This window comes from Alnus glutinosa, chromosome 7, assembly GCF_958979055.1.
Source record: "Alnus glutinosa chromosome 7, dhAlnGlut1.1, whole genome shotgun sequence".
NCBI lineage: Eukaryota > Viridiplantae > Streptophyta > Magnoliopsida > Fagales > Betulaceae > Alnus > Alnus glutinosa.
The window spans coordinates 24,413,054-24,437,665 of NC_084892.1; the positions used below are offsets into that span (position 1 = coordinate 24,413,054).

General features: G+C 37.5%; 4 protein-coding genes across 6 annotated transcripts; 3 read left to right on the forward strand and 1 right to left on the reverse strand.

The window, feature by feature from the left end:
* Window positions 1-302: 302 nt before the first annotated feature.
* LOC133872734 (actin) lies at window positions 303-3,366 on the forward strand. Its single transcript, XM_062310320.1, has 5 exons — window positions 303-469; window positions 1,657-1,726; window positions 1,827-2,220; window positions 2,338-2,951; window positions 3,050-3,366. The coding sequence occupies exons 2-5, from the start codon at window positions 1,667-1,669 to the stop codon at window positions 3,113-3,115; spliced, it is 1,134 nt and encodes a 377-aa protein (XP_062166304.1). The 5' UTR covers window positions 303-469; window positions 1,657-1,666; the 3' UTR covers window positions 3,116-3,366.
* Window positions 3,367-4,394: 1,028 nt separating this feature from the next.
* On the forward strand, window positions 4,395-8,084 carry LOC133873138 (dol-P-Glc:Glc(2)Man(9)GlcNAc(2)-PP-Dol alpha-1,2-glucosyltransferase). The gene is made up of 8 exons (XM_062310867.1): window positions 4,395-4,786; window positions 4,879-4,967; window positions 5,581-5,914; window positions 6,042-6,321; window positions 6,526-6,663; window positions 6,762-6,966; window positions 7,421-7,563; window positions 7,711-8,084. Exons 1-8 carry the CDS (start codon window positions 4,697-4,699, stop codon window positions 7,968-7,970), a joined length of 1,539 nt encoding a protein of 512 aa, XP_062166851.1. The 5' UTR covers window positions 4,395-4,696; the 3' UTR covers window positions 7,971-8,084.
* Window positions 8,085-9,154: 1,070 nt separating this feature from the next.
* Window positions 9,155-15,044, forward strand: LOC133874079 (pectin acetylesterase 5-like). Of its 3 annotated transcripts, XR_009901198.1 has the most exons (13): window positions 9,155-9,703; window positions 9,820-9,902; window positions 10,017-10,146; window positions 10,263-10,336; window positions 10,975-11,064; window positions 11,249-11,373; window positions 12,207-12,267; window positions 12,668-12,721; window positions 12,847-12,924; window positions 13,026-13,131; window positions 13,739-13,884; window positions 14,598-14,894; window positions 14,992-15,044. XR_009901198.1 is itself a non-coding variant. In XM_062311909.1 (12 exons), exons 1-12 carry the CDS (start codon window positions 9,475-9,477, stop codon window positions 14,703-14,705), a joined length of 1,284 nt encoding a protein of 427 aa, XP_062167893.1. In that variant the 5' UTR covers window positions 9,155-9,474; the 3' UTR covers window positions 14,706-15,044. The 3 variants fall into 3 exon arrangements, 2 of the variants coding, with proteins under 2 accessions (XP_062167893.1, XP_062167894.1); XM_062311909.1 differs by having other exon boundaries at window positions 14,598-15,044; XM_062311910.1 differs by having other exon boundaries at window positions 9,564-9,703; window positions 10,061-10,146; window positions 14,598-15,044.
* A 3,869-nt stretch (window positions 15,045-18,913) lies between these two features.
* Window positions 18,914-22,203, reverse strand: LOC133872291 (probable protein phosphatase 2C 4). Its single transcript, XM_062309769.1, has 4 exons — window positions 20,732-22,203; window positions 20,506-20,619; window positions 19,409-19,673; window positions 18,914-19,077 (listed from the first exon to the last, which is right to left on the reverse strand). Exons 1-4 carry the CDS (start codon window positions 22,091-22,093, stop codon window positions 18,962-18,964), a joined length of 1,857 nt encoding a protein of 618 aa, XP_062165753.1. The 5' UTR covers window positions 22,094-22,203; the 3' UTR covers window positions 18,914-18,961.
* Between the last annotated feature and the right edge of the window lie 2,409 nt (window positions 22,204-24,612).

Here is a 24,612-nt window from a genome sequence, read left to right on the forward strand (position 1 = left end):
GGGTATCATTTTGCCAATCCTAGTGAAGAGTTAGTGTGAGTGTACGTAGCAGCTCTCATGAAAAAGATCATGGCCGATAAACAAACCAAAATCACACCACGGCGTGAGAGGACCCATCAGTAATAAAGTATAATACCCAGGGGCAAATTGGGTCACCTGAGAGCTGGAAGAAACCCCACAATAGAATTGGTCCAATTGGAAAGTGAAAGGACAGCTGGAACCACCAGTGCCCCCAGATCAGCGTGACACGTCGCGTGGGCCGTAGATCTAGTACTTAAAGGGACAACAATTAGAAGGAGACCGAATTTAGGGGTGCATCTAAGGCGCATTTCATTTCATTTCTCTTTCGCTTTGGTTTTCGCGTTTGTCCGTTTTGTGGGGCTTTTACCATTTTGAACGAAAATCTCAGGCCGAGAGGGCGGGCAGCTGAGACCACCTCGAAGAACGCGAAATCTAGGGTTTTCAACAGGTGAGTTTTTCGTAAGATTTGGCTCGATTATGTTCACAATGTGATCGTTTGGAATATTGTATTGCTATGAATATGGGCATTTTCTTCGGTTTGATGTAATGTTGCCGTCGTGCTGACGATTTTGAAGGTTATGGTTTGGCTTTGGTGTTTCCGATCTTGTTTTCGATGCCTTTTGGGGTTTACATTTTAATCTCCATGGATCTGACGAGAATGCTTTTGCTTTAAAATTGTTTGTTTTCTTTAAAGAGTTTGTTGGGGTTTGATCATTAACTGTGCTTCTTGATCTGTTGCTCCTTGGCTAATCATATTCCTGTGAACATTTGGCGGATATCTCGTTGTTAGTGTTGTGCCATTTTGTGATTTCCTATTTCTTTACGTGTTATCACTGTGAAAAAAGTTGATTTTTTTGAAGTTTGTGATTGATGAGATTCAAATATATAGCGCATTTTGTTAGATTGGGAGTACAATTTTCTTTGGTGTCCGGTGTTTGTTTTTACAGTCAATCTCAGTCGTTCTTTCTGGACGCTAAGTCATGAATATTTTGTTTCCTTTATGAACTTTTATGCAGTTCGGCACAGCATTGGATTTGATCTATAATAATGTTGTTCCCATTTCCCTTTAGTGTTCTGGTAATATCAGCTGTATGTGCGTCAACAAGCGTCTATTTCTACAGTAGCACGCTATCAATCTTACTTTGTATGCCACATGATGATGCAAATCAATTTTTGCCCCTATAAAATATTACCATTTTTTGAGACCATTGCTTCGGGGTATGGGATGAGGAATTATGCATACAGTGTTAGAAAATAGTGTCAGATCATTCTCTATTTTGTCAAATGAGTGAATGACCGTTCAAGTTATGTTCTAATCTTGTTTTGAATGGCTGTGAAGATTTTGTGTTAGTATAGAGTTCCGCATCATATTCTTGTTACTTAGATATTGTCTTCTATTCTTGCTGTCTGATTTTAACTAACTTGATTTTTCCATCTCATGCATATGCTCTTAAATTGCATCTTACCTATTATTTGCCAACTAAGATAAATTCGCTCTGCTCATGTGTCACAAGATGTTATGATACAGTCTAGTTAAGATGAGTGGGTCCATGTGATAGATATATGATATTGGAGGATAAGTATGGGCTGAGGTTCCTTTGATTCTTCTGTTGTGACACTGTTAATTCTGAGCAGGCAATAGAAGATGGCAGATTCCGAGGATATTCAACCGCTTGTCTGTGATAATGGAACGGGAATGGTTAAGGTATCTAAAAGAGGACTCTGTATTTTACTTATGGGTAGTAGAATTCTTAACTATCTGCCAAATAGTAAGGGCTTACTGTGATCATGGAATTTTTTATTAGGCTGGTTTTGCTGGAGATGATGCTCCGAGGGCTGTGTTTCCTAGCATTGTTGGACGTCCACGTCACACTGGTGTTATGGTTGGCATGGGGCAGAAAGATGCATATGTTGGAGATGAGGCTCAGTCCAAGCGTGGTATATTAACTCTGAAATACCCTATTGAACATGGAATTGTTAGCAATTGGGATGATATGGAGAAGATTTGGCATCACACCTTCTACAATGAACTGCGTGTTGCTCCAGAAGAGCATCCAATTCTCCTCACTGAAGCACCTCTCAACCCCAAGGCAAACCGTGAGAAGATGACACAGATCATGTTTGAGACCTTCAATGCTCCAGCCATGTATGTCGCAATCCAGGCTGTTCTTTCCCTTTATGCCAGTGGTCGTACTACTGGTAAGCTATTCAATTAGTCTAAACCATCTAGATTGATTTTTATGATTTGACTAATGATTACAGATATCATCTATGCTTAATTGCATGCCAAATTAATAATTTATTCTTTGTGTGCAGGTATTGTGCTCGACTCTGGAGATGGTGTCAGCCACACGGTTCCCATTTATGAAGGGTATGCTCTTCCACATGCCATATTGCGTCTTGACCTTGCAGGTCGTGACCTCACGGATGCCCTGATGAAAATCTTGACCGAACGAGGCTACTCATTCACCACCACAGCCGAACGTGAAATTGTGAGGGACATGAAGGAAAAGTTGGCTTACATTGCCCTTGACTATGAACAGGAATTGGAAACTGCTAAGACCAGCTCCTCTGTTGAGAAGAGCTATGAGTTACCTGATGGCCAGGTGATCACCATTGGTGCTGAGCGTTTCCGATGTCCAGAAGTCCTGTTCCAGCCATCCATGATTGGAATGGAGGCTGCTGGTATACACGAGACAACTTACAACTCCATAATGAAATGTGATGTTGATATCAGGAAGGATTTGTATGGAAACATTGTACTGAGTGGTGGCTCCACTATGTTCCCTGGTATTGCTGATAGAATGAGCAAGGAAATTACTGCATTAGCCCCCAGCAGCATGAAGATTAAGGTGGTCGCTCCACCTGAGAGGAAATATAGTGTATGGATTGGAGGCTCCATCTTGGCATCCCTTAGTACTTTCCAGCAGGTGGGTCTCTTGACATATATATCTTATTCCTGTGTTCTTGTTGAAATTTCTTTCTGTAAAGTTTCTGATGGGAGGATCTGATTTAATTTTGGCTGCAGATGTGGATTGCCAAGTCTGAGTATGATGAGTCCGGCCCTTCAATTGTGCATAGGAAATGCTTCTGATCACAACCAACGATAAGTGGACTGCTCTATTTTGGAGAGAAAATGCTGCTTGCATTTTTCTTCTTTGGTTCTACTGCCCAATCGTTTCAATGTCTGGACAATGACCTTTAAAGGATGAGGCGATTGCTGAATTATTTTAGACTTTTCTTTCGGTTGTTTTCTTCCAAGTATTGAGGGACTGTTACCCTTGAAATCTTTTAGCAGCATGTTAATTCTATCTCATTTATTATCCCATTTTTTGCTCTTTGTTAGTGATCAAGTTTCGCGAATGAATAATTTAAATAAGTAGTGCTTTCGTATAAGGCCAGTCTTTACCCCTACACCCCTCCCCCACCCGCCAAAAAAAAGAATCCCTTAAAGGTCAGCTGCTTCTGTTTTGGATATTAATTACAGAAGTGGAAACTTAGCCGTTGGTACATAATTAGGTGAAAGCTGGGATATGGCGATGATGATCAGATTCCCATGAAAACAATAGTAGCCCATATAATAGGATTTGTAGTTTTAGTAATTTGTTACCTGAATTACAAACGTGAAAGAGCTCTTATGGAGTATACCTATCTGAGTAGAGCTGATTGTTTGAGATCTGTTTGGATAAGTGGGTTTTATGTGAATTCTCATATATATTGTCTGAATTAATTTGTGCACAATCACACACGTGGGCGAGATCCATCCCACCATGGGTTTCATTCATGTGTGTGTGATTGTGCACAAGTTGTGCACACTTTTGTTGTGCAAAAGTATCTACCCTTATAAACATCAAGATTACGCATAGTTTCAAATGTAACAACATAATCTGCAAAAAAAAAAAAATGTTAAAACCAACTATAAAAAGAAAAATGGTTTTTCTTTTCACTGCAGAAAATGGAAAAATAAATTGAAAATTTTCACGTTAAATCAAAAAAGAATATGAAGTAGATTCTATTTAATATTTTTTTGGAAATAAAATAAATTCTTTCTTTCGTATCAAAGTAGAAGAGATGTTAGTTTGTATGAGATAAAACACAATGTAGCTAGGGACGACAGAAGAGAAACGTGGAATGCTTTGGCTGTATTTGTTTTTAGTTGAAAATATTTTTTTGACAGTCATTTTTTTTTGGTATTTGACCGTCACCTTAAAAATGTTGTGAAAACATTTAAATTAATTAACATTTAAATTTCCATTGTTTGGAGTTATAATTTACAAACTCTGGCAGCTTAGGGATTTAAAATATATATATATATATATATATATATATATTCTGGCAATTCTACACGGCAGAGTGAGACGGCGTCATTCTTTGCCCATAAAGACGCAACTGTTTATGTGGAAGTTGGAACGGCGTCTGCCCCATCCGTCCCACTGCGCCCCACTTGAACTCAAAACGCCAAAACGCACCGTCTGAAGCTTTTCCGATTTCCCCAAATTCAACCGGTTACCATCGTTTTTCTCGGCGAATGAAACCCTAGGACCGTGATTTAGGTACTCTGAATTTATATTCGAACGTGGAGAAATTGTGTTTGTTCGTTACCATTTTACCTGAATAATTGAAAAAGGTTTTATGTGGCATTGATTCTGCTGGCTCGCGCGCGCGAGAGAGAGAGATGGGAAGAACAGCTGTGGCAGTGATTGTGAGCTTGTGGGTCATTCCCGTCTCCATTCTTGTTAATCGCATAGTTCCTGAGCCTTACATGGTAAGCCCAAATAAAAGAAAACAACTTTTTTTTTTTTTCCTTTGGATTTGGTTGGTTGTTGACACACTGACGCACTTGTGATGAATGCATAGGATGAGATATTCCATGCACCCCAGGCTCAACAGTACTGCAAAGGAAACTTTAGAAGCTGGGATCCGATGATTACCACTCCTCCTGGCCTGTACGTCCTCCTATCTATTTGCATTTTCCTTTTTTTTTTCCTCATTTTGTTGATGGAAATTTTAGTTCTACTGGTTGCTATCCAATTGGGGGACATGCTCTTGAATTGAATATTTTTGCACAGAAAGATATAATAAAATAGTAGGTTGTAAGTGGGTCGTAGTTAATTTCCACTGATCAATTGGGTTTTTGCAATATGAATGTTCTGCTTCGCTGTTGAAAGTAGGATCATCTTGGGTTTCTTGCATTGCCGATAGAATTTTCAGTTGGGTGTTGCTTCTGTTATGCTTGAGTTTCTGCTCTGAGTTGAGGACGGAAAAGCAAACGAAAGATTGTGTGGAAGTGGGGTTGTTGGTGTTATAATGTCTATTCATTGATGAAACTGTAAGCTGTTCCGAGAATCATTTGTCTTGATATATCATTGGATGTGAAGAAATTTTAGCTGAGAGGCTTAAGTTGCTGATTTTACCATGCTTTCTGTATCTTTCCAAAGGCCCTATCAAAATAACACAAGGGCTGCTTAGGTCTCAGTAAGTTTAATTGGGTTGGCTTAGCACTAATCAGAATAACTATGTAGATAAGGAAGTTGATATGTGATTTAAAAACTTTTGCAGGTACTATCTTTCACTTGCCCATGTTGCTTCTTTGTTTCCAGGCATGTTCCTTATACAAGCAGCCTCATCAATTTCTGAAGTCTGCACCACTGCAATTCTTCGATCTGTAAATGGTGTTTTGGCGTTGTTATGCAGCATGCTTGTATATGAGATAATCACCCACTTGAGACCAACTCTTAGTGAACGAAAAGCAACAATTATTGCAGTGGTCCTAGCCTTATATCCCCTCCACTGGTTCTTCACTTTTCTCTATTATACAGATGTTGCATCGCTTACTGCAGTGCTTGCTATGTATCTTGCGAGTTTGAAGAAGAGTTACTGGTTCAGTGCATTGGTAAAGGACTCTGCTCAAGCCTTTTTCATTAACCATGTAATTTGTTAAACATGAATACATATGTATACTCATGCAGAGACTCATATTTTCATTCGAGTGTTAATTAATCTCATTTTGTTACATGCAGCTAGGTGCCTTGGCTGTTGTCATTCGACAGACCAATATAATATGGATGCTTTTTGTTGCATGCATTGGGGTTATAGATACTACTCTGACCCAGAAAAGAGATAAAATAGAAGTAAGTGAAAATGAAATTGATGCAGCAATGAGGAAAACTGATAGATTAACTTCAAACAATAATGTCACATGGGGCTTGAACTTGAGAAAGCGAAAGTTCAGTAGCACCTTGGACACTGATAAACATTCTATACCAAGTACAAGCATCTTTTCGGCAAACTTCACATCAGGTTTGATTTCACATTTTTAAATTAGTTTTCATCAACTAGTAATTGATGTAATCATACGAAGTTATTAAATTTTATATACCAGACCAATTCCCCATTATCTTTTACACTGTGGATGATGAGCATGCCGCATTGGTTATTCTTGCTCCCCCATTTATGTTTTTTGTCCTCAACCCTTATGGTACATATAGTGGCGTGGTGTTGCAGGTTTGCTTGATGAGGTTCAGGTCATCTTATTAAGATCATGGCATATGAAGTGGAAGCTTTTGGTTTCCTTTAGCCCTTTTCTCATGGTATTAGTGGCTTTTTTGGCTTTTGTTCGTTGGAATGGGAGTGTAGTTCTAGGTACTGTTTCATCTTGTTTACTCCTGCTCCTTTTAATTTTGTGGCATATCAACGGGCTTTGTTGCTTTTGTCTCTTACTGTATATTCTGATATTGCAGGTGCAAAAGAAGCTCATGCAGTTTCACCTCATTTTGCGCAGATAATGTATTTTGGTCTGGTTTCTGTTCTTGCTATGGCTCCTCTGCACTGCAGTTTTGGTCAAATCATAGACATGTTCCAGTCATTTTGGAAGAGAAGGCCTGTTAGTTTCTTTCAAGTGTTGATGGCTGTCATTGCTGGCTTCTTCTCTGTGCACTATTTCAGGTCAGGTCAGAGAACCAGTTAATTTACCGAGCAAACTGTTATTGTGACTTTGTTGTTTGTCCGCTATAACTAGTTGAACTCGATGGTCATAGAGGAACACTAAGATTGGCTTAGCTGAAGAGTATAGTATGCTATTCAATTTAAGTGTTTGAATTGGGTTTGTTGCTACTTGCGTTGTGGCGGGTCTAGCAATGTATTCTTATATGAAAGGTCAACTTTCAATTGATTTTTGTAATCCACTTCCCATCTAAGGATATTTTTGGTCCTGAAAGATGTTACAGAGTTTCACCAATCTAAAAAAGGATATATATATATATATATATGTGTGTGTGTGTGTGTGTGTGTGTGTGTGTGTATTTGTACTCTGCAGTGTTTGCAATATAACAGATCGCAGCTACTTACCTACTTTTAGTTTCTGGTGCTGTTTCATCACTTGGTTATCTGACTGTTTCAGCATAGCTCATCCCTATCTTCTTGCTGACAATCGACATTATCCATTCTACATCTGGCGCAAGCTCATCAATGCTCATTGGTCAATGAAATACCTTCTGGTCCCGCTCTATGTTTATTCATGGTTTTCAATCCTCAGTGTATTGGGTTAGTACGCAGCTCCTGTCCTTGTATATCGTGCATAGTCATGAAAAATGGAGCCAATGAAGTTATGTTTATTAAATCCTGATTGGTATCATATCATATTTAGTTTCTTTCTGCCTCACTAAGATTTTGCTTATATCTTTCACGCAGGGAAAGTTCAGAGGAAGATATGGGTGTTGGCATTCTTCTTGGCTACTGCTGCAGTTCTGGTTCCCGCTCCACTGATTGAGTTCAGATACTATACTATACCATTCTATTTGTTGATACTTCATTCCCCTATTACTGATTATCAAAGCTGGCTTCTCATGGGGTTTCTATATCTAGCCCTCAATGTTCTCACAATGATGCTTTTTTTGTTTCGGCCTTTCCATTGGAGCCATGAGCCTGGCATCCAGAGGTTTATATGGTAGAAAGTTTCTAAGAAATGCTAAAGCTCCATCAGATCTTTACACACGCCATTTTTGGGTGGTATTGTTTTTTCATCCATGAAGAAGGGATTTTCAACAAGAAATTCTTTGTTTGAATGCTGCCTTTTGTTCTTTCCCCTTATTTATTTGCCACCCCAGCAAACCCAAGATCCACTGCACACAAGCCCATCCTCACCTTGTAGTTTCTGTTCATAGTCTAGGGGTGGGCATTGGGCAACAAACCGAGTTTCTGAAATCCGACCCGGTTCCGGCTCGTGCGGGTCCCATTTTGGAAGGACTTAATATTTTCAAAAAAATTGGAGCCCAAGTCAAAATATGGCTAAGATTTTTTATTCTGATCCGACTTGAACCGATTTTTAAATATACATAAAACAACATAATTTTGAGCAAGTATTTATTCTTATTCTCTTCAAAAAAAAAAAAAAAAAAATTTATTCTTATTATTACATAAAACGACATCATTATGACGTCGTGAAATCTGAACAAATGGGCCAAATGGCCCAAATTAGAGCTATCGCACAACGTTCACACGATCTCGATCCATTTTTTAGTATCAATCCCATTCACATGTAAACTTTAACAAGAAATGCTACTTTGTATTTTCTTATCATTCTTCTATCGTTCTCCGCTGATGTAATATTATTAAATCACTATTGATTTTTTTTGTTTTTTTTGTTTTTTTTAAATAAAATTAAGATTGATTTAAAGATGAATTGATAATACCACATCAGCATAGAAGAACCAAAAAATAATGTATAACACATCATGACAAATGAAATGAAAAGAATCTCGATTAATCATTTACGTGGTTAGATACAATAAAATTAAATTATAACTATTAAATGGCTCCTATTTGAAACGGAGAGTTTTGTAACCATCCCTAATATCTCTAATGTGATAATTCACTAATAAATTTACTTCTTGATGTGAATTGAATTCACTAGATAAAAATTTTGCAAAAGGAGACGTGATATATATTCTTTATTGGCCCTTCTTTCATCATTTTGTTTTTAAAAATTATCACTGAAGTTCATGTCGCAAATTCAATAGTAATTTTGAACAGTGACAGAATAAGAGAAGGAAATTAATCAATAATTCGAGCATATTTTGTATATATTTCAAATTTTCAAGGATTAGGATATTTTCCTCGAGCTCATATTTTGATGTAGCCGTTGCAGCGCTTGCAGATCCGCCGTCTTGGTTTTTTTCCGGCCAACTTGTTTCCTTAAATCACACGTTCTGCTGAAGAAAAATGCTAAATTTATAATATTTTTAACAATTTATCGACACGAGCTAGTATGCGATTGGAGGGGATAAAATTTATAATTTGTTTGCAATTTATTGACATGAAGATCGGATCGGAGGGTGTTAAATTGTTATTTTAAAGATGAATGCGACTGCAATGGGTGAAAGAGATGTAGAAAATAAGAGCTCCGTCCTCCCTCGTTATAGTTGAGTCAGCACCAATTGGCAATTGAGCACAACAATGGCGAACCCCAGCCTTGGCGCTCTCACTTGGTGGAGGAAGTGGGCCAAGAAGCACTGGGCGATCGCAGCCGTTGGATTCTCCGTCGCTGTCTTCCTCTTCCCTTTAATCTCCAACTCTTGGCGCGACGATGACTCTAACGTCAACCATCAATTCGATCGCAGCCACTCCATCACCGCCGATCTGGTCGACCTCACCTTGTTGCACAATGCCAAGGACACAGGCGCCCGTACGCCGTGCTATCTCTACAATCAATGAAAACAAGTTGCTTTTTTTTTTTTTCTTTTTTTTTTTTTTTCCTTTGAATTTCTTCGAATTTTTTTTTTTTCTTCTTTGAATTTGCAGTTTGTTTAGATGGGAGTTCTCCAGGGTACCATTTCCAGAAGGGTTTTGGATCTGGATCTAACAATTGGGTGCTTCACATTGAGGTTTTTCACTTCATTTCCATCAAAATTCATGTCTCTAATTTTGTTGATTAACATTTCTATAGTATAACCCTTATTTAAATTTTGTTTCTTTTAATTTTTGGGATTGAGGTTTAGGGTGGAGGTTGGTGCGATACAATATCATCGTGTTCTTTTCGCAGCTTAAAGCCATTAGGTTCTTCCAAGTACATGGAGCGTCAAGTTCCCTTTTCTGGGATCTTGAGCTGTGATCCGGCCCAAAACCCTGGTAATTTCCACCAAGCTACTTGATTTAGTGCTTGCACTAGCTTTAGTCAGTTAATCTCTATGTCATAATTCAGTCAATGATGTATTTTAATCTAATTTTTATGGAGCATGCTTTAGACTTCTTTAGCTGGAACAAAGTCAAGATACGTTACTGTGATGGCGCGTCTTTTGCCGGCCACCCCGAAAGTGAAGTGAGTGTAATAGGAGAAATTCTGCTTTATTTTCATTAGAATATTAATTAAATTATTGAATTCATCATTTACTATCAGCTTAAGTTTTTAAGACAACCAGTGATTTTGCATGCTATAATAGCAAAGGTCCGGAATTCGAACCCAAACTCTACAATTTATCCCTTATTTTAATTATATATACAACACGTTGAGTCTCCCACCTTAAGTTTTTGGGACAACCGGTGACTTAACAGTTTCGGATTAGTAGTAATTCACTATGAATTTGAATTTTCCTTCTTAGCACAGCTAATGAAACTGTTAAGTAGTTATATATACATGTTGAGTCTCACACCTTAAGCTTTTAGGACAACCAGTGACTTAACAGTTTTAGATTAAGTAGTAATTCACCGTGAATTTGAATTTTCCTTCATACCATAGCTATTGAAAAGAAAAAAGTTATTTTGCATGTCCATCCCTTATTTTAGTTATATATATGTGTTGAGTCTCACAACTTAAGCTTTTGCGACAGCTGGTGACTTAACAATATTAGATTAAGTAGTAATTTACCGTGAATTTGAATTTTCCTTCATACCATAGCTAATGAAAAGAAAAAAGTTACTTTGCGTGTGCGTTATATTGTCGATTGTTCCATGCTGTAGAATGGAACAGGACTTTTCTTCAGAGGGCAGCTCATCTGGGAAGCAGTTATGCATGAACTCTTATCACTTGGCTTGTCGAGTGCAAAACAGGTAGCTTCCTTGGTATTTATAAATTTCTCACTAATGCTAATGGATGTGCTTTTTTGAAAATAGTTACTTCAATTATGAGATATAGACAACTTTATTCATGTAAAGCCTACTTAAGTAAAGTTGATGATAATATTTTGTGCATATATGTTTGATTCAATCTTTGATATATTTAATATCATTGCAGGCTCTTCTTTCAGGATGCTCTGCTGGAGGGTTGGCTACTCTCATACATTGTGATGATTTTCGAAAATTTCTGCCCAAGGATGCCACTGTAAAGTGTCTTGCTGACGCAGGTTTTTTCCTTGATGAGTATGTTTTTGTGCACATATTATAGCCCTTTTCACCTTTTTTTTGTTTTTCTCCCCCGGCTAATCTATTATCTAAGGAGTTGTATGCTATCAATTTTGGAGTTCTTTAATATCATGTTTTCTAATTGAGTAACGTTACTCTCGATACCTATTTCACACTAGTTAACGTAACGTGTTTTAAGTGGCTTCTCATATCGGTCACTTAAAAAAAAAACTACTTAAAAAAGGGTACATTAGTGGGTGTGAAATGTGTGATAAATAGGTGTGAAGAATGGCACTATTACTCTTTCTCATAAAATATCTCCTAGGTACACATTTTATACATGTATCTGAATGTTGCCTATTATATTTATCAAGTTTAAATTATCCGAAAGAAAACCATAACATGATGGAAACTATCTAGACCATTCTATTTTCCAGCGACTTCACAATTCTTCTGCTTAAGTGGATGTATACCTGGGGGATTTATGATGAAGTAACAAGCTACACCATGGCTTTTGAAACAAATTCATGCATGCATTAATTTAGCAACTATTGTACTTGTGTAATGCTTGTTTCTAAACAGAACCAGGATTTTTCATTTGAACGGGCCAAAGTATGAATGAGGGGTTTAGCCTAATTTTGATAGAGGCCAAACCTAATTTTTAATCTAAAATTACATATATCTTAAACTTAATAAAAAATAAAATAAAAAGAAAAATTGAAAACCAATGAGGGCCAAAGCCCCTCTTGGTCTATATGTAGTTCAGTCCCTCCTTGTTTGTTCAGCCCCAATGCTTTAAATATGATTATATACAAAGAAAACTTAGCCACTTTGTCTTTCATTGATTTCAGGAAGGATATTCTTGGAAATCAAGTTATGGGATCTTTCTATCGTGATGTTGTCCAACTTCAGGTTGTGCTCTGTCCTTTACTAATCTTATCTTTTATAATTGATAGCTAGATGGTACCTATAGATGCAACCATTCCAGGGGGGGCACGCTACTAGTCAAAATAGATCTGAATATACAGTATGGTGCATCTGCTAGTAAGTTTTATTTTACAGATCCTTGACCTTCCTGTGTTTACCTACTCTGCATATTCCATATGATTAGAAGTCTTGCCGAGGCTATATAAATAGTACCTCCATCATAGGGACAAGCTATAATGTTTTAGATCCCCTGCCTGTCCGGTATTAACTGTCTTTTTACTTTTCCACCAAAAAAAAAAATAGAGAAGAAGAAAGATGATTCTTTTTTTTTTCCTAAATGGAATTTTTGTTGTTCTCTCTTGCTTACCATTCATCCTGCTGTCAGGGTGTAGCAAAAAGTTTGCACAAGGAATGTGCTGCGAGAATGGAACCATATAAGGCAGGGTTTATTCTCCTTTTAGTATATTTTATAACTTATCAAATTTGAGATGTGCTTTTCATTCTGCTGCCCAATCATGTCTCTAACACAGATCCCATATTATCTGTTATGAATTGCAATGGCAGTGTCTCTTCCCTCGAGAGATTATCAAAAACATAAAGACTCCAGTGTTTCTTGTCAACCCAGCTTATGACATCTGGCAGGTAACTTTTCCTTAAAACATATGCTTCAATTGCTCAATAAGGGATAATGATTTTTCCATAACCCAGCTCATGATGCTAATTAATCATTAGATTATCTCTAGATACAAAATATCTTGATACCAGATGCATCAGATCCTCATCACAGCTGGCAAAATTGCAGACTAAGCATTCATAAATGTAATCCTAGTCAGATTGCAACACTACAAGGTAATTGATGTGTACCTTGGTACCCAATTTTAGATTGTGGTTAAATAACATTAATGCATGCCATGTATAACACTGGCAGGCAGCTATGAGACCCCCATTTTCAAGGGCTATTATATAATGATATCATAGTTGAAAGTTAACTAATATGGCAGATCATAGAGATTTTTTGGACTATAAGCCAGTATATTTAGTAAGGGTAATACTTGGCTGAAGCAAAATTTCCGGAAATTTTGCTTGAGCATGGCAATCTTGTAAATAATAATATTTACAAGATTGCCATGCTCAAGCAAAATTTCCGGATGAATTCCGGAAATTTTGCTTCAGCGTAGCAGTGCTCATTTAGTAATGGTTATGGTTAGACTTTCAGTTTATCTTATGCACATTAGTAATATGAGCATTTCAAGTCAAAGACTGGGTGGAAAACAGTATTATCACGAAACAAGGTAGCATAGAATGACTAGAATCCCAAAGTTGTTATGGATCCCATTGCCTCTTGTCATTTGGAAAATAGCAACCTGAGCAGTGGTCTTTTGTTCAGATTAAAGAGTTAAAGAGTACACTTTGCCCAAATTGTGGCCCATATCACTTATCAATTTATTATATACAGGTTTCCGCAGTTCTCTGCTCGAGGCACTGAGTGAATTCCAGAAAAACAAGGAAGGGGGGATGTTTATAAATTCTTGCTTTGTTCATTGCCAGACATGGATGGCTAACACATGGCATTCACCCAAGTCTCCTAGAATAAACAATAAGGTAAGCAAAGTTTCATCCTCTGATTGCTTGCTTTTTGTCTGAGACTGTCAGTTTTGTCACTCCTTCAATATGTTTTCATATGATTACTAGGAAAACAGTCTCTCTCTCTCTCTCTCTCTCTCTCTCTCTGTGTTTTGGATATCTTGAAAAGGAGAAATGTGACCCAGCTCCCAAATCCACACTCCCTGATGTGACACTAAAAATCACCATTAGATTTTAGATGGATCATCACTATTGGACTGGTGATTTTTAGTGCCACATTAGGAAGTGTGGAAGTGGAAGTATGTGTAGCATTTTTTCTTGAAAAGGTCTATTTCATATGAGGTTGTTTACATATGTTCAATGTTCCCATCAGTGCATTGATGTATTTGTAAAATGCATGCTTGAATTCCGTAATGCAATGACTTGGAATATGCCTCTTGTTGCCACCATAGTATTTCATAACTGAATTGAAACACTTCAACCTGGTTTCCAAAATTTCCATGCACCAGCCAACTATGTTATACAAATGTAATTGTATTGGATTGGTCTGGTCTTTGTGATTTTTATGATGGTTCCATCAGATGATTTGTAAATGTTCATATATGTTACTGACCATGGTGTTGAACTGTCTTATTGGTGCTTGTGACATCTGAAGTTGCATTAAAATTTTGTAATTGGATTTCTGTCATATTTCCTAACCATATTAGTTCTTTGACTGTGTTTGAGAACAGACAATTGCAGAGTCTGTCGGTGATTGGTTCTTCAATCGAAACATATTGAAGCAAATTGACTGCCCTTATCCATGCGATCGCACCTGCTACGATCTGGATTTCACTTGAGGGTAATGGAGCTTTGTACTGTTTGAGTTTTTTCTTATGGGTTATTCTCAGCTCCAGATCTCCTAATTCTCAAAACACCTAGTTGGAATTGTTTTTCTTTATTCCAAATCATGATCCTGTATTTAGGCAGATTAAGGCCAATGGAAATCCATTGCAGTGTTTGGCAGTGAATTCAGAAAATATATCACAGTGAGTTCAAACTGTACTTCGTAGAACTCTGCTCTTGTTGAATTCAGAAGTCGTAGAATATTTTCAATTGCATTCTTTATGTTTCATTTTGTTGCAGTCTCTTTAACTTGTGTTGGAGGGGAAACGAGAAGAAAGAAAAAATTAGGCTTATTTAGAGCTGTGACTCCCCTTAACTGCGTAGATTACTCTTCATTTGCTCTTCTTCTGCCGAATGCTAGCCGGATTATTGCCGATGTAATCATAAACAGCTGAATTTTCAGGAATTTTAGGTTGCACAATAATGTGGTTTTTCGAGCACCCAATAAAGTGAACTGAGGAAATTCAAATGCTGAATGATCTGAAATCAGCTTTGCATGTCAAGACAGTAAGCAGCAGGATTTGTTGTTTTTTACAATAATCCCCTGGTTAAAATGGATTGTCAAGATTGGTTGCTTGATTGATAGGACTAGCCTTCTTAATACGAACAAGTGAAATGAAAATGATTTATTTTAGGAAAAAATATAAAAATATATATATATATATATATATATATATATATATATATATATATATATATATATATATATATATATATATATATATATAAAATAAAATAAAATAAAATAAAGCCTTTTGAACTAATAACCGATTTTAGAATAGCCCCTTAATTTTTTCTTAAATTTGAAAATTTCAAATTTTCTAATCTTGGCTGTCCATTATATCCAAATGTAGAAAACTTGCTACACAATTATAAAATTTAAAATTCAAATTTGATACCCATGGCCAAATCTAAATAAAAAAAGATAAAAGAAAAAAAAAATAAAAAAAAGGCCTTAAGAAAGAGAATGAGCGTGGGAGCACAGAGCTCAGGTAAAATTGGTCGCCAAATCTGCCTTTGCCATCACAATCATTGTCGACGTCACTAGGGGTCCGCACAAACCCACTGAATCTGTCCGCACAGACCCACTCATCCTGGCTGAGAAGCGCATGGCAACCATGCACACCGGCGCATGGCAACCATGCACACTGGTGCAGCCCAGGTGAAAGCTGTGCTCACACCCTAGCAAACCACCACGTGGCCGGCCCCGACCTCGGGCCGCTCGCATGCCCTCGAGCATCGTCCTCTCCGGGGTGTGAGCGCGGCTTCCACTTAGTAGGTCCTCTCTCGAGCATGGCGTGTTCACATGGTAGGTTCGGACCACGTCCATCGAATTCGGTTGGGCTTCCATGAACGACAGTGAGGGGATCTCCTTGAGATCGATTCCGAGCCCCACGAGCTTCGGGTTCAGGTTGTCTCTAATTAAGACATTCCAACTAGAGAGAGAGAGAGAGAGAGAGAGAGAGTGGGGTTTGGCAAGTTTTATACCTTTAGATCTAATGGACGGCCAAGATTAGAAAATTTAAGAAGAATTTGAGGGATCATAATCCTGAATTTGCAAGTATATTAATATGACCCATCAAACTATCAAAATGTGTCAAAAAGTTCAATTTTGTCGAAATATTTCTATAATACCCATAATCTCTCAAAAAAAAAATTTAAAAAAAAAAAATTATAAATACAAAATTAATCCATGTGATTAGCTTAAATTACAAATTGCTCAATATGGAGTAAAAAATAATTCAAAAGTCTTCAAGGTAGGCAAAAAATAACAATTTAGCCATCGCAATCAAATTCTGTCAAAATACTTGACGGATTCTGTTAGTGTCAACGTCAACACCAATAAAATGATGACATGTGTCACTCTTACAAAAAAAAAAATCAATATATTAAAAACATACATTTATAAAACTAAATCATTCTGTACAGTCAAATTTCTTCAAAACATTTGATGGATTCCGTTAATGTATCACGTTAGCATCAATAAAATAAGGACATGTGTCGCTATATATATATATAGTTAAAACATTAAATTTTTTTTATAAAAAAATTAATTAAAAAAAATAAAACAAAAAGAAGAAAAAGGGTGGCTCAGCAAGTACCCCTTGACTAGGGCCGGCCATGCACCACCCTCAGCCACCTCTAGAGCGGCTTGCGGGCCACTCGAGGTGGGGGGTGGCGTTCAAGCCACACCCAATGGTGGATCTATGGTGGCTCGAAGGCCACCCCAGAGGAAGCCGGGGTGAGCCGTAGAAGCCTCCATGGGCTGGTGGTTGTGTGTGCCACCCCTGGCTTCCTCTAGGGTGCTCTTCGAGCCACTCGAGATCCACCATTGGGGGTGGCTCGAAGGCTACCCCCCACCTTGGGTGGCCGGCAAACCACCTCAAAGGTGGACATGGGTGGTGTGCGGCCACCCCCATGGGTTGGGGTGGCTCGCAGGCTTCTCCCAAGGAGTAGCTCAGTAGCCACTTCTTTTTTCTTTTCCTTTCTTTTCTTTTAAAAAGAAAATTAAAAAAATTAATTTTATAAGTTTTGAATTTCTTTAACTTTTTAGTTTTATATTTATAATTTTTAAGAAAATAAGGGTATATTAAAATTATTTTGACAAAAGTTGCATTTTTAACCTACTTTAGTAGTTTAATGGATTATATTAGTGCACTTAAAAATTCAGGAAGCTATTCTAAAATCGATTGTTAATTTAAAAGAGTTTTTTTATTTTTTATTTATAGTTTTTCCTTCATTTGATGTTAAAGATTAAATTCACATCATTTTATGAATAATCCAAACATAGACAGAGAGATAGCTAACCTTTAAAAAAAAAAAAAAAAAAAAAAAAAAAAAAGTTAAATTGTTGTTTGGTTGATTGATAGGAGTACTGCCACCCAGGACCTAGAGTTAACGTTATAATTGAAAAGAGAAATAGCATCGGCTCGTTTGACCCACTTGAGCGTTGAAATTTGGGGTAAATGGGCAGGTTTTCTGGGGATTCCAGTTCGTCGTAAGGAGGGCATCACTGTCACCTGTACCTATCCCCAACAAAAGAGGCATTTGACGATGACAGTTAAGAATATCAAAAAGCTCCCAGTGTTCTTTGTATATTAATTAATTATTACTTGACGACTACGAGATTAGAGGGGCCTAAACCACTTACAACCGTCTTCAAATCAAAAAAGATCTCTTCTTCGCATCCACCTAACCAAATTTAAACATATTATATCACTAAACTTACTCAGCAAATCTTCCTCTAACTCCACTGTCTTACTTTTTGTATGTCATTTTCATTGGATCGAGATGCTGGAACTCGAAACTTCTCTTTACAAATTCTGTATGTATGTTGTTATGACAATATAGTTGGTTTAATTTGTGATTTTTAAATTTGTTAACAAAGAAATTGGTGTACCGCTCGGTATATTAACAAACAAAATATGACAAACTACGAAATAAACCAATTCTATCTAGACACGCTCTAAGGATTTGAAGTCTTGTTTGAATGAGGCTTTATGATTAGGCCCTCGGTTGACCAAGGTTCAACCAGACGCCTCAGGTTTTTGCAGGATGCAACATCTCATTCAAATAAGGTTTTGAAGTTTATTTTTGATCGCCGGTTTGGTGTTGATACATATTAAATAATATGATTGTTATTTGGTGGATCTTCTGTACATATTATTAGATTAGTCTAATGATCTGTTTAAAAATCAAAGTCTAAAGAATTTTTAGTTTTGTTTAAACCCAAAATTAAACCATGAATATTTTTGTTGAAATATTAATTAAGTTCACCACTTTCTATCGGTTTAAACTTTTAAGACAAATAAATATTTAATGTAATATCACATCAAAAGCCCTGAATTTGATCTCGGGTGTGTTTGGTTGGTATAAAAAGTTGAATAAAGTTGAATAATATTCAACTTTTTTCAAAAATAAATCATATTTTATTTAACTTTTTCAAATTTTTTTAAATTTTATCTCACAAAGTTAAACCTCGTAATTCGCGCAGTATATTCGAATAATATTCGGATTCAAACACCCAAACTCCTTCCAATTCAACGTGCATTTTCTATGTTAAGATATCCTTATAGGAAAATGATGATGGAGACTATATATATATATATATATATATATATATATATATATATATATATAAAATGATGATGGAGACTATATATATATATATATATATATATATATATATATTTCTTTTCAGTACCTCTATTTACATCGATGAACGCCATATTCGTCCCTCCAAAGAGATAATGATGATGGAGACATCATCGTGATACCGACGGCGTTCCCCTTGTGGGATATCAAGCAACTCATAGAAGTCTATACCTGCAATATCCCGAGCCAAGAACATTAGATTCAATTAATTTCCATTTTTTTTTTCTCAATTTCATGTTCTTATTAGAGTATATCAAAAGTTGACGAGTACCTCACAGTTGAAGATTATGACCTAGTTACAGTTTAAGTCTATTACATAGTCACAGTTGAAGACGATTATTTAGTTGTAGTTATAAATAAGAGCTTGTTATAAGAGCAAAATATAACCCTTTAGACTTTATCATGTGGACAATGATCATACACCGAGCCACGTAATTATTAGTCTACTTTTATATTTTGCATTATGTATATTGTCTTTCAGTTAGGACATAAAAGGCATTACCAAATTTCTTTGCTGCTCGGAACAACACTTCTTCAATGAGATGTTGTGCAGGATCTCCTTCAGGAAACGAAGCAACGAAGGATTCAACTTGAAGGACAGCTTCTTCATTGGTGAAGTATTGGTAAAGTCCATCAGAAGACAATATCAAGAATCTATCCCTCGGCCCAAGTCTGTAGTGGTAGAGTGAAGGGAGACATGTGATGTAAGGGGAGCTCCCAACATAGTTGATTCTAAACATCTCCAAAAGTGCCTCATTCCACTTGGGCTGCAAAAGAAACGACTCATTTCTATGTAAAAGATAGCCAACTTCAAGCAACATATTTCTAATTTAATTACCAATTTCAAGTCTTTTAGATGTTGAGTTGCTGCAAATGTTATAAGGTTGTCAATTTTTTACACGACTCGCGAACTCGATACAAAACTAACACAAAATTAGTGGGTTATAGTTGAGGGGTATGACTCATTTAATTAAATGGGATATGGTTGACTTGTATAGTCTTATATTCATGTCTCGATACGACTTGAACCTGACACACGACATTTAAGGTTGAATTTTTTTGCGCGACCTGCAAATCTAACATGAACTCAATAAGAAATCAGTTTGTTAGGGTTGACCTATATAATCTTATGACTCTTATACACATGTCTCGACATAACTCAAACCCGATACACGACATTTAAGACTGTTAATTTTTAACTCGACTTGCGAACCTGGCACGAAATTAGTGAGTTAAAGTTGACATATATAATCCCATACACATAACTCGACACGACTTAAATCCGACACGCAAACAAGTAAGAATTGGCACTCCTAAAGTGTTAGACACAATCACACAAGTAATATTTACTAAACTATGTATACTTTGCAGGCTTCTTGAGGTAATCCATTCGTGAATATATGCTTACAATCAATGGCGGACCTATATGGGGGCTTGGAGCTAACCCCCAAAATTTTTCTCAAAAAAAATAAAATAAAATTTTGCCCTTAATTTTGTTTATTTTTTAAGTTCCCCCCCCCCCCCCCCCCCAAATTTTATTTCTTTCAATTTGGCCCTCCCATATTTGGGAGGCTGGGTCCGCCACTGCAGTTACAATACCTGTTTGAGAAAGCCAGCCCCAAAAGCCCGAGTGACCTTTAGATAACCTTTCACCCTTTCATTCAAAATTGCAGAAGCATCATCAGGATGGTCGTTTCTAATTCTGTCAGTTTCCTGAAACCCAAAAAGATCTGAGTCATGTAAAATTCATATCATCAAAACAGAGAGCACCAAATTTTCATCTTATCAAAAGAAGATCATATTACTGAAAAAGTAAATAAATTACCTCTTCCACATATGTGCTGTGATCCGTAGTGAGCTGCAAGGAAATTAGATTGGACAATCCCCCACACGCAACACCAAAATAAAAGTTATGATTGCTTAGAATTTCCTCATTGATCTGTTTCAAGTCCTGGTGAACTTTCCTTGGCCCAAGATGGTCAAGTTGATCAGCCTCCTGAGCTAACACCGCCCGACTGTCACCCACATTCATCAAGTAAACATCTTCACCCTTCATCAGCATCACCAGAACACATGAACCCATCAGAGCTAACTCTGGATTGTTCTTTACCAACTTATCAGCAATCTCCAAATATGCGTCCTCTGTCTTCCTCAATGCCTCCGACACAGCCTTCAACACCTCTGAATGATTTGTTCCCGCTGTTCCTTCAGTACTCTTATTCTTGCAACTTTTTCTCTTTGAATTAGAATCTAAATCTGGGAACATCTCATTTTCCTCATCAAAATTCGTTGCTTGGGATTGATTACCTTCCGCAGCTGAATTCAACCCCTTGAGCTCCTCATGCACTGCCGAGTAAAGATTAGAAATCAAAAACTCAGTTGCATCAGGGCCGTTAAACCCATCATAAATCCCCACAAAAACCCAACCATGTTCCTCGGAAATCACCACCTGAACTCGATCCTCCCCTGCCTTTCCTTGCGCCCACTGAAGATTTTTTCTCTCTTTAAAATACCCATTATCACCACCACCATCTTTCAAGTGAATACAGCCACCCGAATCACAAACATTAACACCACCTTTAACCGTTGCCACGACCGGCTTGTGCCCACGAGCGATCGTGTTGGATATCACTTTCTTGAAGATGTCAATCCAACGACGACGTTTCTTCGACTTGACTATATTTTCAATCGGTAGCTTTTCACGTGCTTTCTCTATGGGCCCGGAGTCAATCGGCCCAGATACGAACCCTCGCTCCATTGGACCCGACATGAATCCTCTCTCTATCGGGCTGGAGCCGGGGACCATCTCGCAAGTGGAGCATCGAGGGACCGGTTGGAGAGGGATCGAAGCGAAGGAAGTGGAGCTCGCGAACGAGGCGGCGCGGTCGACGGCTGAGGAGTATCCGAGGTCAGCGAGACAGGTGGAGAGAGGCGTTGAGGTGTTGGCGCTGACGGAGGCGCCGGAGATAGTCCGGAATGCCGTCGACGTTGCGAAGGAGTGCCTATCCTCCTCTGAGTTTGACGACGAGTAGGAGTGCCTGGGAGGGTCGGGTCGGACATAGCAGAAGGAATGGCCCAAGCCCTCGTTCAGAGGGTCCGATAGGACCACCGCGACGTCGTTGTGGCGCTGCGAGATCTCTCCGTCGCCGGCGAAGCAGTGGCACGCCTTGCCGATACCGTTTCCCATGGAAAAGAGAAAGACAAGTATATATATATATATTCTCTTTCTTTTCTTCTTTTGGTTGCTTCTAGTTGCTTCAGAGGAAGAGAAATAGACTCACGGAGAGAAGAAGAAGAAGAAGAAGATGGAGAGCTGAAGAGAAAACTTTTTATAAATGAGAGAGGCCGGGGGTTGACTTTTGAGGTTTGTTTTGCCTGTTTTCATTTTTTAAATTTTTATCGTTAATGGGGGGAGTTGACTATGGGCTGTAGAGAGTCGAGCGCATGCGGGTGGAGAAAATAAAAAATAAATTATGATAGTAATGAAATCTGAGAATACCAAAGTCAAATCATTGCAATTGGTTTTTAAGTGGACAACAGAAAATGTAAATGCTATTAAAGGCATGCTTGGATACCACATATTTTTTTATTATATATTTAATTATTTTTTAAAAACATTTTATTTTTTAATTAAAATTTTACTCAAAGTTTTATTCAACTTTATATAATTTTGTCTCAAGTTCTCTAAACAATTCAAATATAATTTTAAGAAACAAATTTTCTTCGTATTCACAATTTTAAATATAATAAAATATAATAAAAAAAATCAAACATCCAAACGGGCTTTAAACTATCAAAGTTTTGTAATTCCCATTGTATCTTATCATGCATAATTTTTTAAGTTTTTATTCTTTTTTTAAATTCATTTTTAGAATTTTATCACAATAGTACTTATCATTTTAAAATACTATTGTGAAAATTCTTAATTATTTAATTTTAAAATAGTGGTTTGACGTGAATAGGTTAATGAAATGGATACTATCCATTTCAAATGAAAAGTCAAGATTTAAAGTTGATTCATCTAATGGTATATATAAAGTTAATGTTGACACGTCTTTTAAAAATTTAAATAATGTGAAATCATGTACACCATTAGATGCATCAACTTTAAATCATAACCATAAACTCGATAGTATCAATTTCATTTGAAATGGAGAGAGTCTTATTCTTTATTTAATGGGGAAAGTACACTTTACCCCTCTGATGTATCCACTCCTTGGCAATTTGACATCCAATGTTTAAAAATTGGTAAATAACCCCTCCGATATAATCAACTTTGGTACTTAAAACCTTCCGTCCACTTGGTCTGTCAAAAATGACGAAAAATAGGTCATGTGCAGCTCACATGACCACTTAAAGGCCAACTTTCCAAAATTATCCCCGTTCTAAACGGTGAGTTTTCACCGTTTCCACTCAACTCGATTTTCTCTTTTTATTTTTTGCACGTGGTGACCTGATGACCTCCCCGACAACCAAGTTAGAGAACAAGTTGCCATTGAAGCTGCAGCTAAAGAACGATCCTCTTGATGATAATAAACCATCTGACTGTTTACATTAAAACTGATATAAATAGTCCTCTACCGGACTTTCCCATACAGTAAACATAAGTAACAAATTTCCTTTAGGAGCCATGCTTTTCAAAGCTTCCAGAGGACCCTAGGCTTTATCCTGTTAGGCTTCCACTACCGCTGCCATAAGATTCTTGGCTCGGCAGGGACATGAAGAGACCCAGTGTTGGGATTGACGTTTTACTTGCAATGTTGTGCTTAAGGCTTGTCGTGGAGCTTTGAGTTGCATGGAAGAATGCGGGGAATGTACCGGATAGTAGCTATGCGTGTGTTTCTCCTTGCATGAGCTGGTGACTCTCTGTCTCGCCTCCCCCCCCCCCCCCCCCCCCCCCCATCTCTCAAAAATAGAAAACTCTTGCATGTGTTTATGGCTCATTGTAGGCACGGAGATGCTGTGTCTGCACATTGAAAGCCACCATAATAATAATATATTATTATTATCGAGTCATTGTCTACCATATATTCTTAAATCTTAAGTCATTGTTCTAACCTGACAACTAAGTACGTTGCAATGCTTGCACCATAATGATTTGGCTAAAAGCCTCAAGCCATTCTTCTCAAGTTAATATTCTTGTTTACTGTAAAAACTATTCTTCACATCAATTCACGTTACTGTCCACGTTCCTAGTGATGCTCATGCAGGGACGGAGGGAGGGGGGGGGGCTGGCAGGGCCATGGCCCCCCCCCCAAATTTCCTAAAAAAAAAAATTTTAAGGTGAGAAAAAAAAATAATCTAAAAAATTAAAAAATTTAAGGTAAAAAAGAAAATTGAGCTTACTTGGCCCCTACCCAAAAAAAAATTTTCGGCCCTCGGCCCCTGCTCATAAGAACTTCTGGCTCCGTTCCTGTGCTCATGCACATGCACAGCTACGCACACCAACCTACTGTCCATGTTCCTAGTTATGTTCATGCACACAGCCACGCACACCATCAAGCACATGCACACAGCCACGCACACCAACCTACTGCCCATGTTCCTAGTGATGCTCGTGTTTCCGCCGGTAGCTAGCTAGCTCCCAACTTCTTCCCTATGGAAGCACTCAATTTGGTGGTGCCCATTGACCCACAAAGTCGAAAAGATGCATTTCTGAGCACCACAGTTTACATGGCCATTGTAGCAGTGATTAAACAATATCAC

Bases quoted from the DNA above. Each gene is read 5' to 3' on its own strand.
- LOC133872291 (XM_062309769.1), bottom strand. From the start codon at position 22,093: ATGGGAAACGGTATCGGCAAGGCGTGCCACTGCTTCGCCGGCGACGGA. The intron at 20,620-20,731 runs GTAATTTATTTA...TTTGGGTTTCAG, and splicing joins ACAGCACATATGTGGAAGAG to GAAACTGACAGAATTAGAAA. The intron at 19,674-20,505 runs GTATTGTAACTG...TTTCTTTTGCAG, and splicing joins GGGCTGGCTTTCTCAAACAG to CCCAAGTGGAATGAGGCACT.
- LOC133874079 (XM_062311909.1), top strand. From the start codon at position 9,475: ATGGCGAACCCCAGCCTTGGCGCTCTCACTTGGTGGAGGAAGTGGGCC. The intron at 10,147-10,262 runs GTAATTTCCACC...AGCATGCTTTAG, and splicing joins TGATCCGGCCCAAAACCCTG to ACTTCTTTAGCTGGAACAAA. The intron at 12,925-13,025 runs GTAACTTTTCCT...GATTATCTCTAG, and splicing joins CAGCTTATGACATCTGGCAG to ATACAAAATATCTTGATACC.
- LOC133873138 (XM_062310867.1), top strand. From the start codon at position 4,697: ATGGGAAGAACAGCTGTGGCAGTGATTGTGAGCTTGTGGGTCATTCCC. The intron at 6,322-6,525 runs GTTTGATTTCAC...GTGGTGTTGCAG, and splicing joins TTCGGCAAACTTCACATCAG to GTTTGCTTGATGAGGTTCAG. The intron at 7,564-7,710 runs GTTAGTACGCAG...TCTTTCACGCAG, and splicing joins TTCAATCCTCAGTGTATTGG to GGAAAGTTCAGAGGAAGATA.
- LOC133872734 (XM_062310320.1), top strand. From the start codon at position 1,667: ATGGCAGATTCCGAGGATATTCAACCGCTTGTCTGTGATAATGGAACG. The intron at 1,727-1,826 runs GTATCTAAAAGA...ATTTTTTATTAG, and splicing joins ATGGAACGGGAATGGTTAAG to GCTGGTTTTGCTGGAGATGA. The intron at 2,952-3,049 runs GTGGGTCTCTTG...TTTTGGCTGCAG, and splicing joins CCCTTAGTACTTTCCAGCAG to ATGTGGATTGCCAAGTCTGA.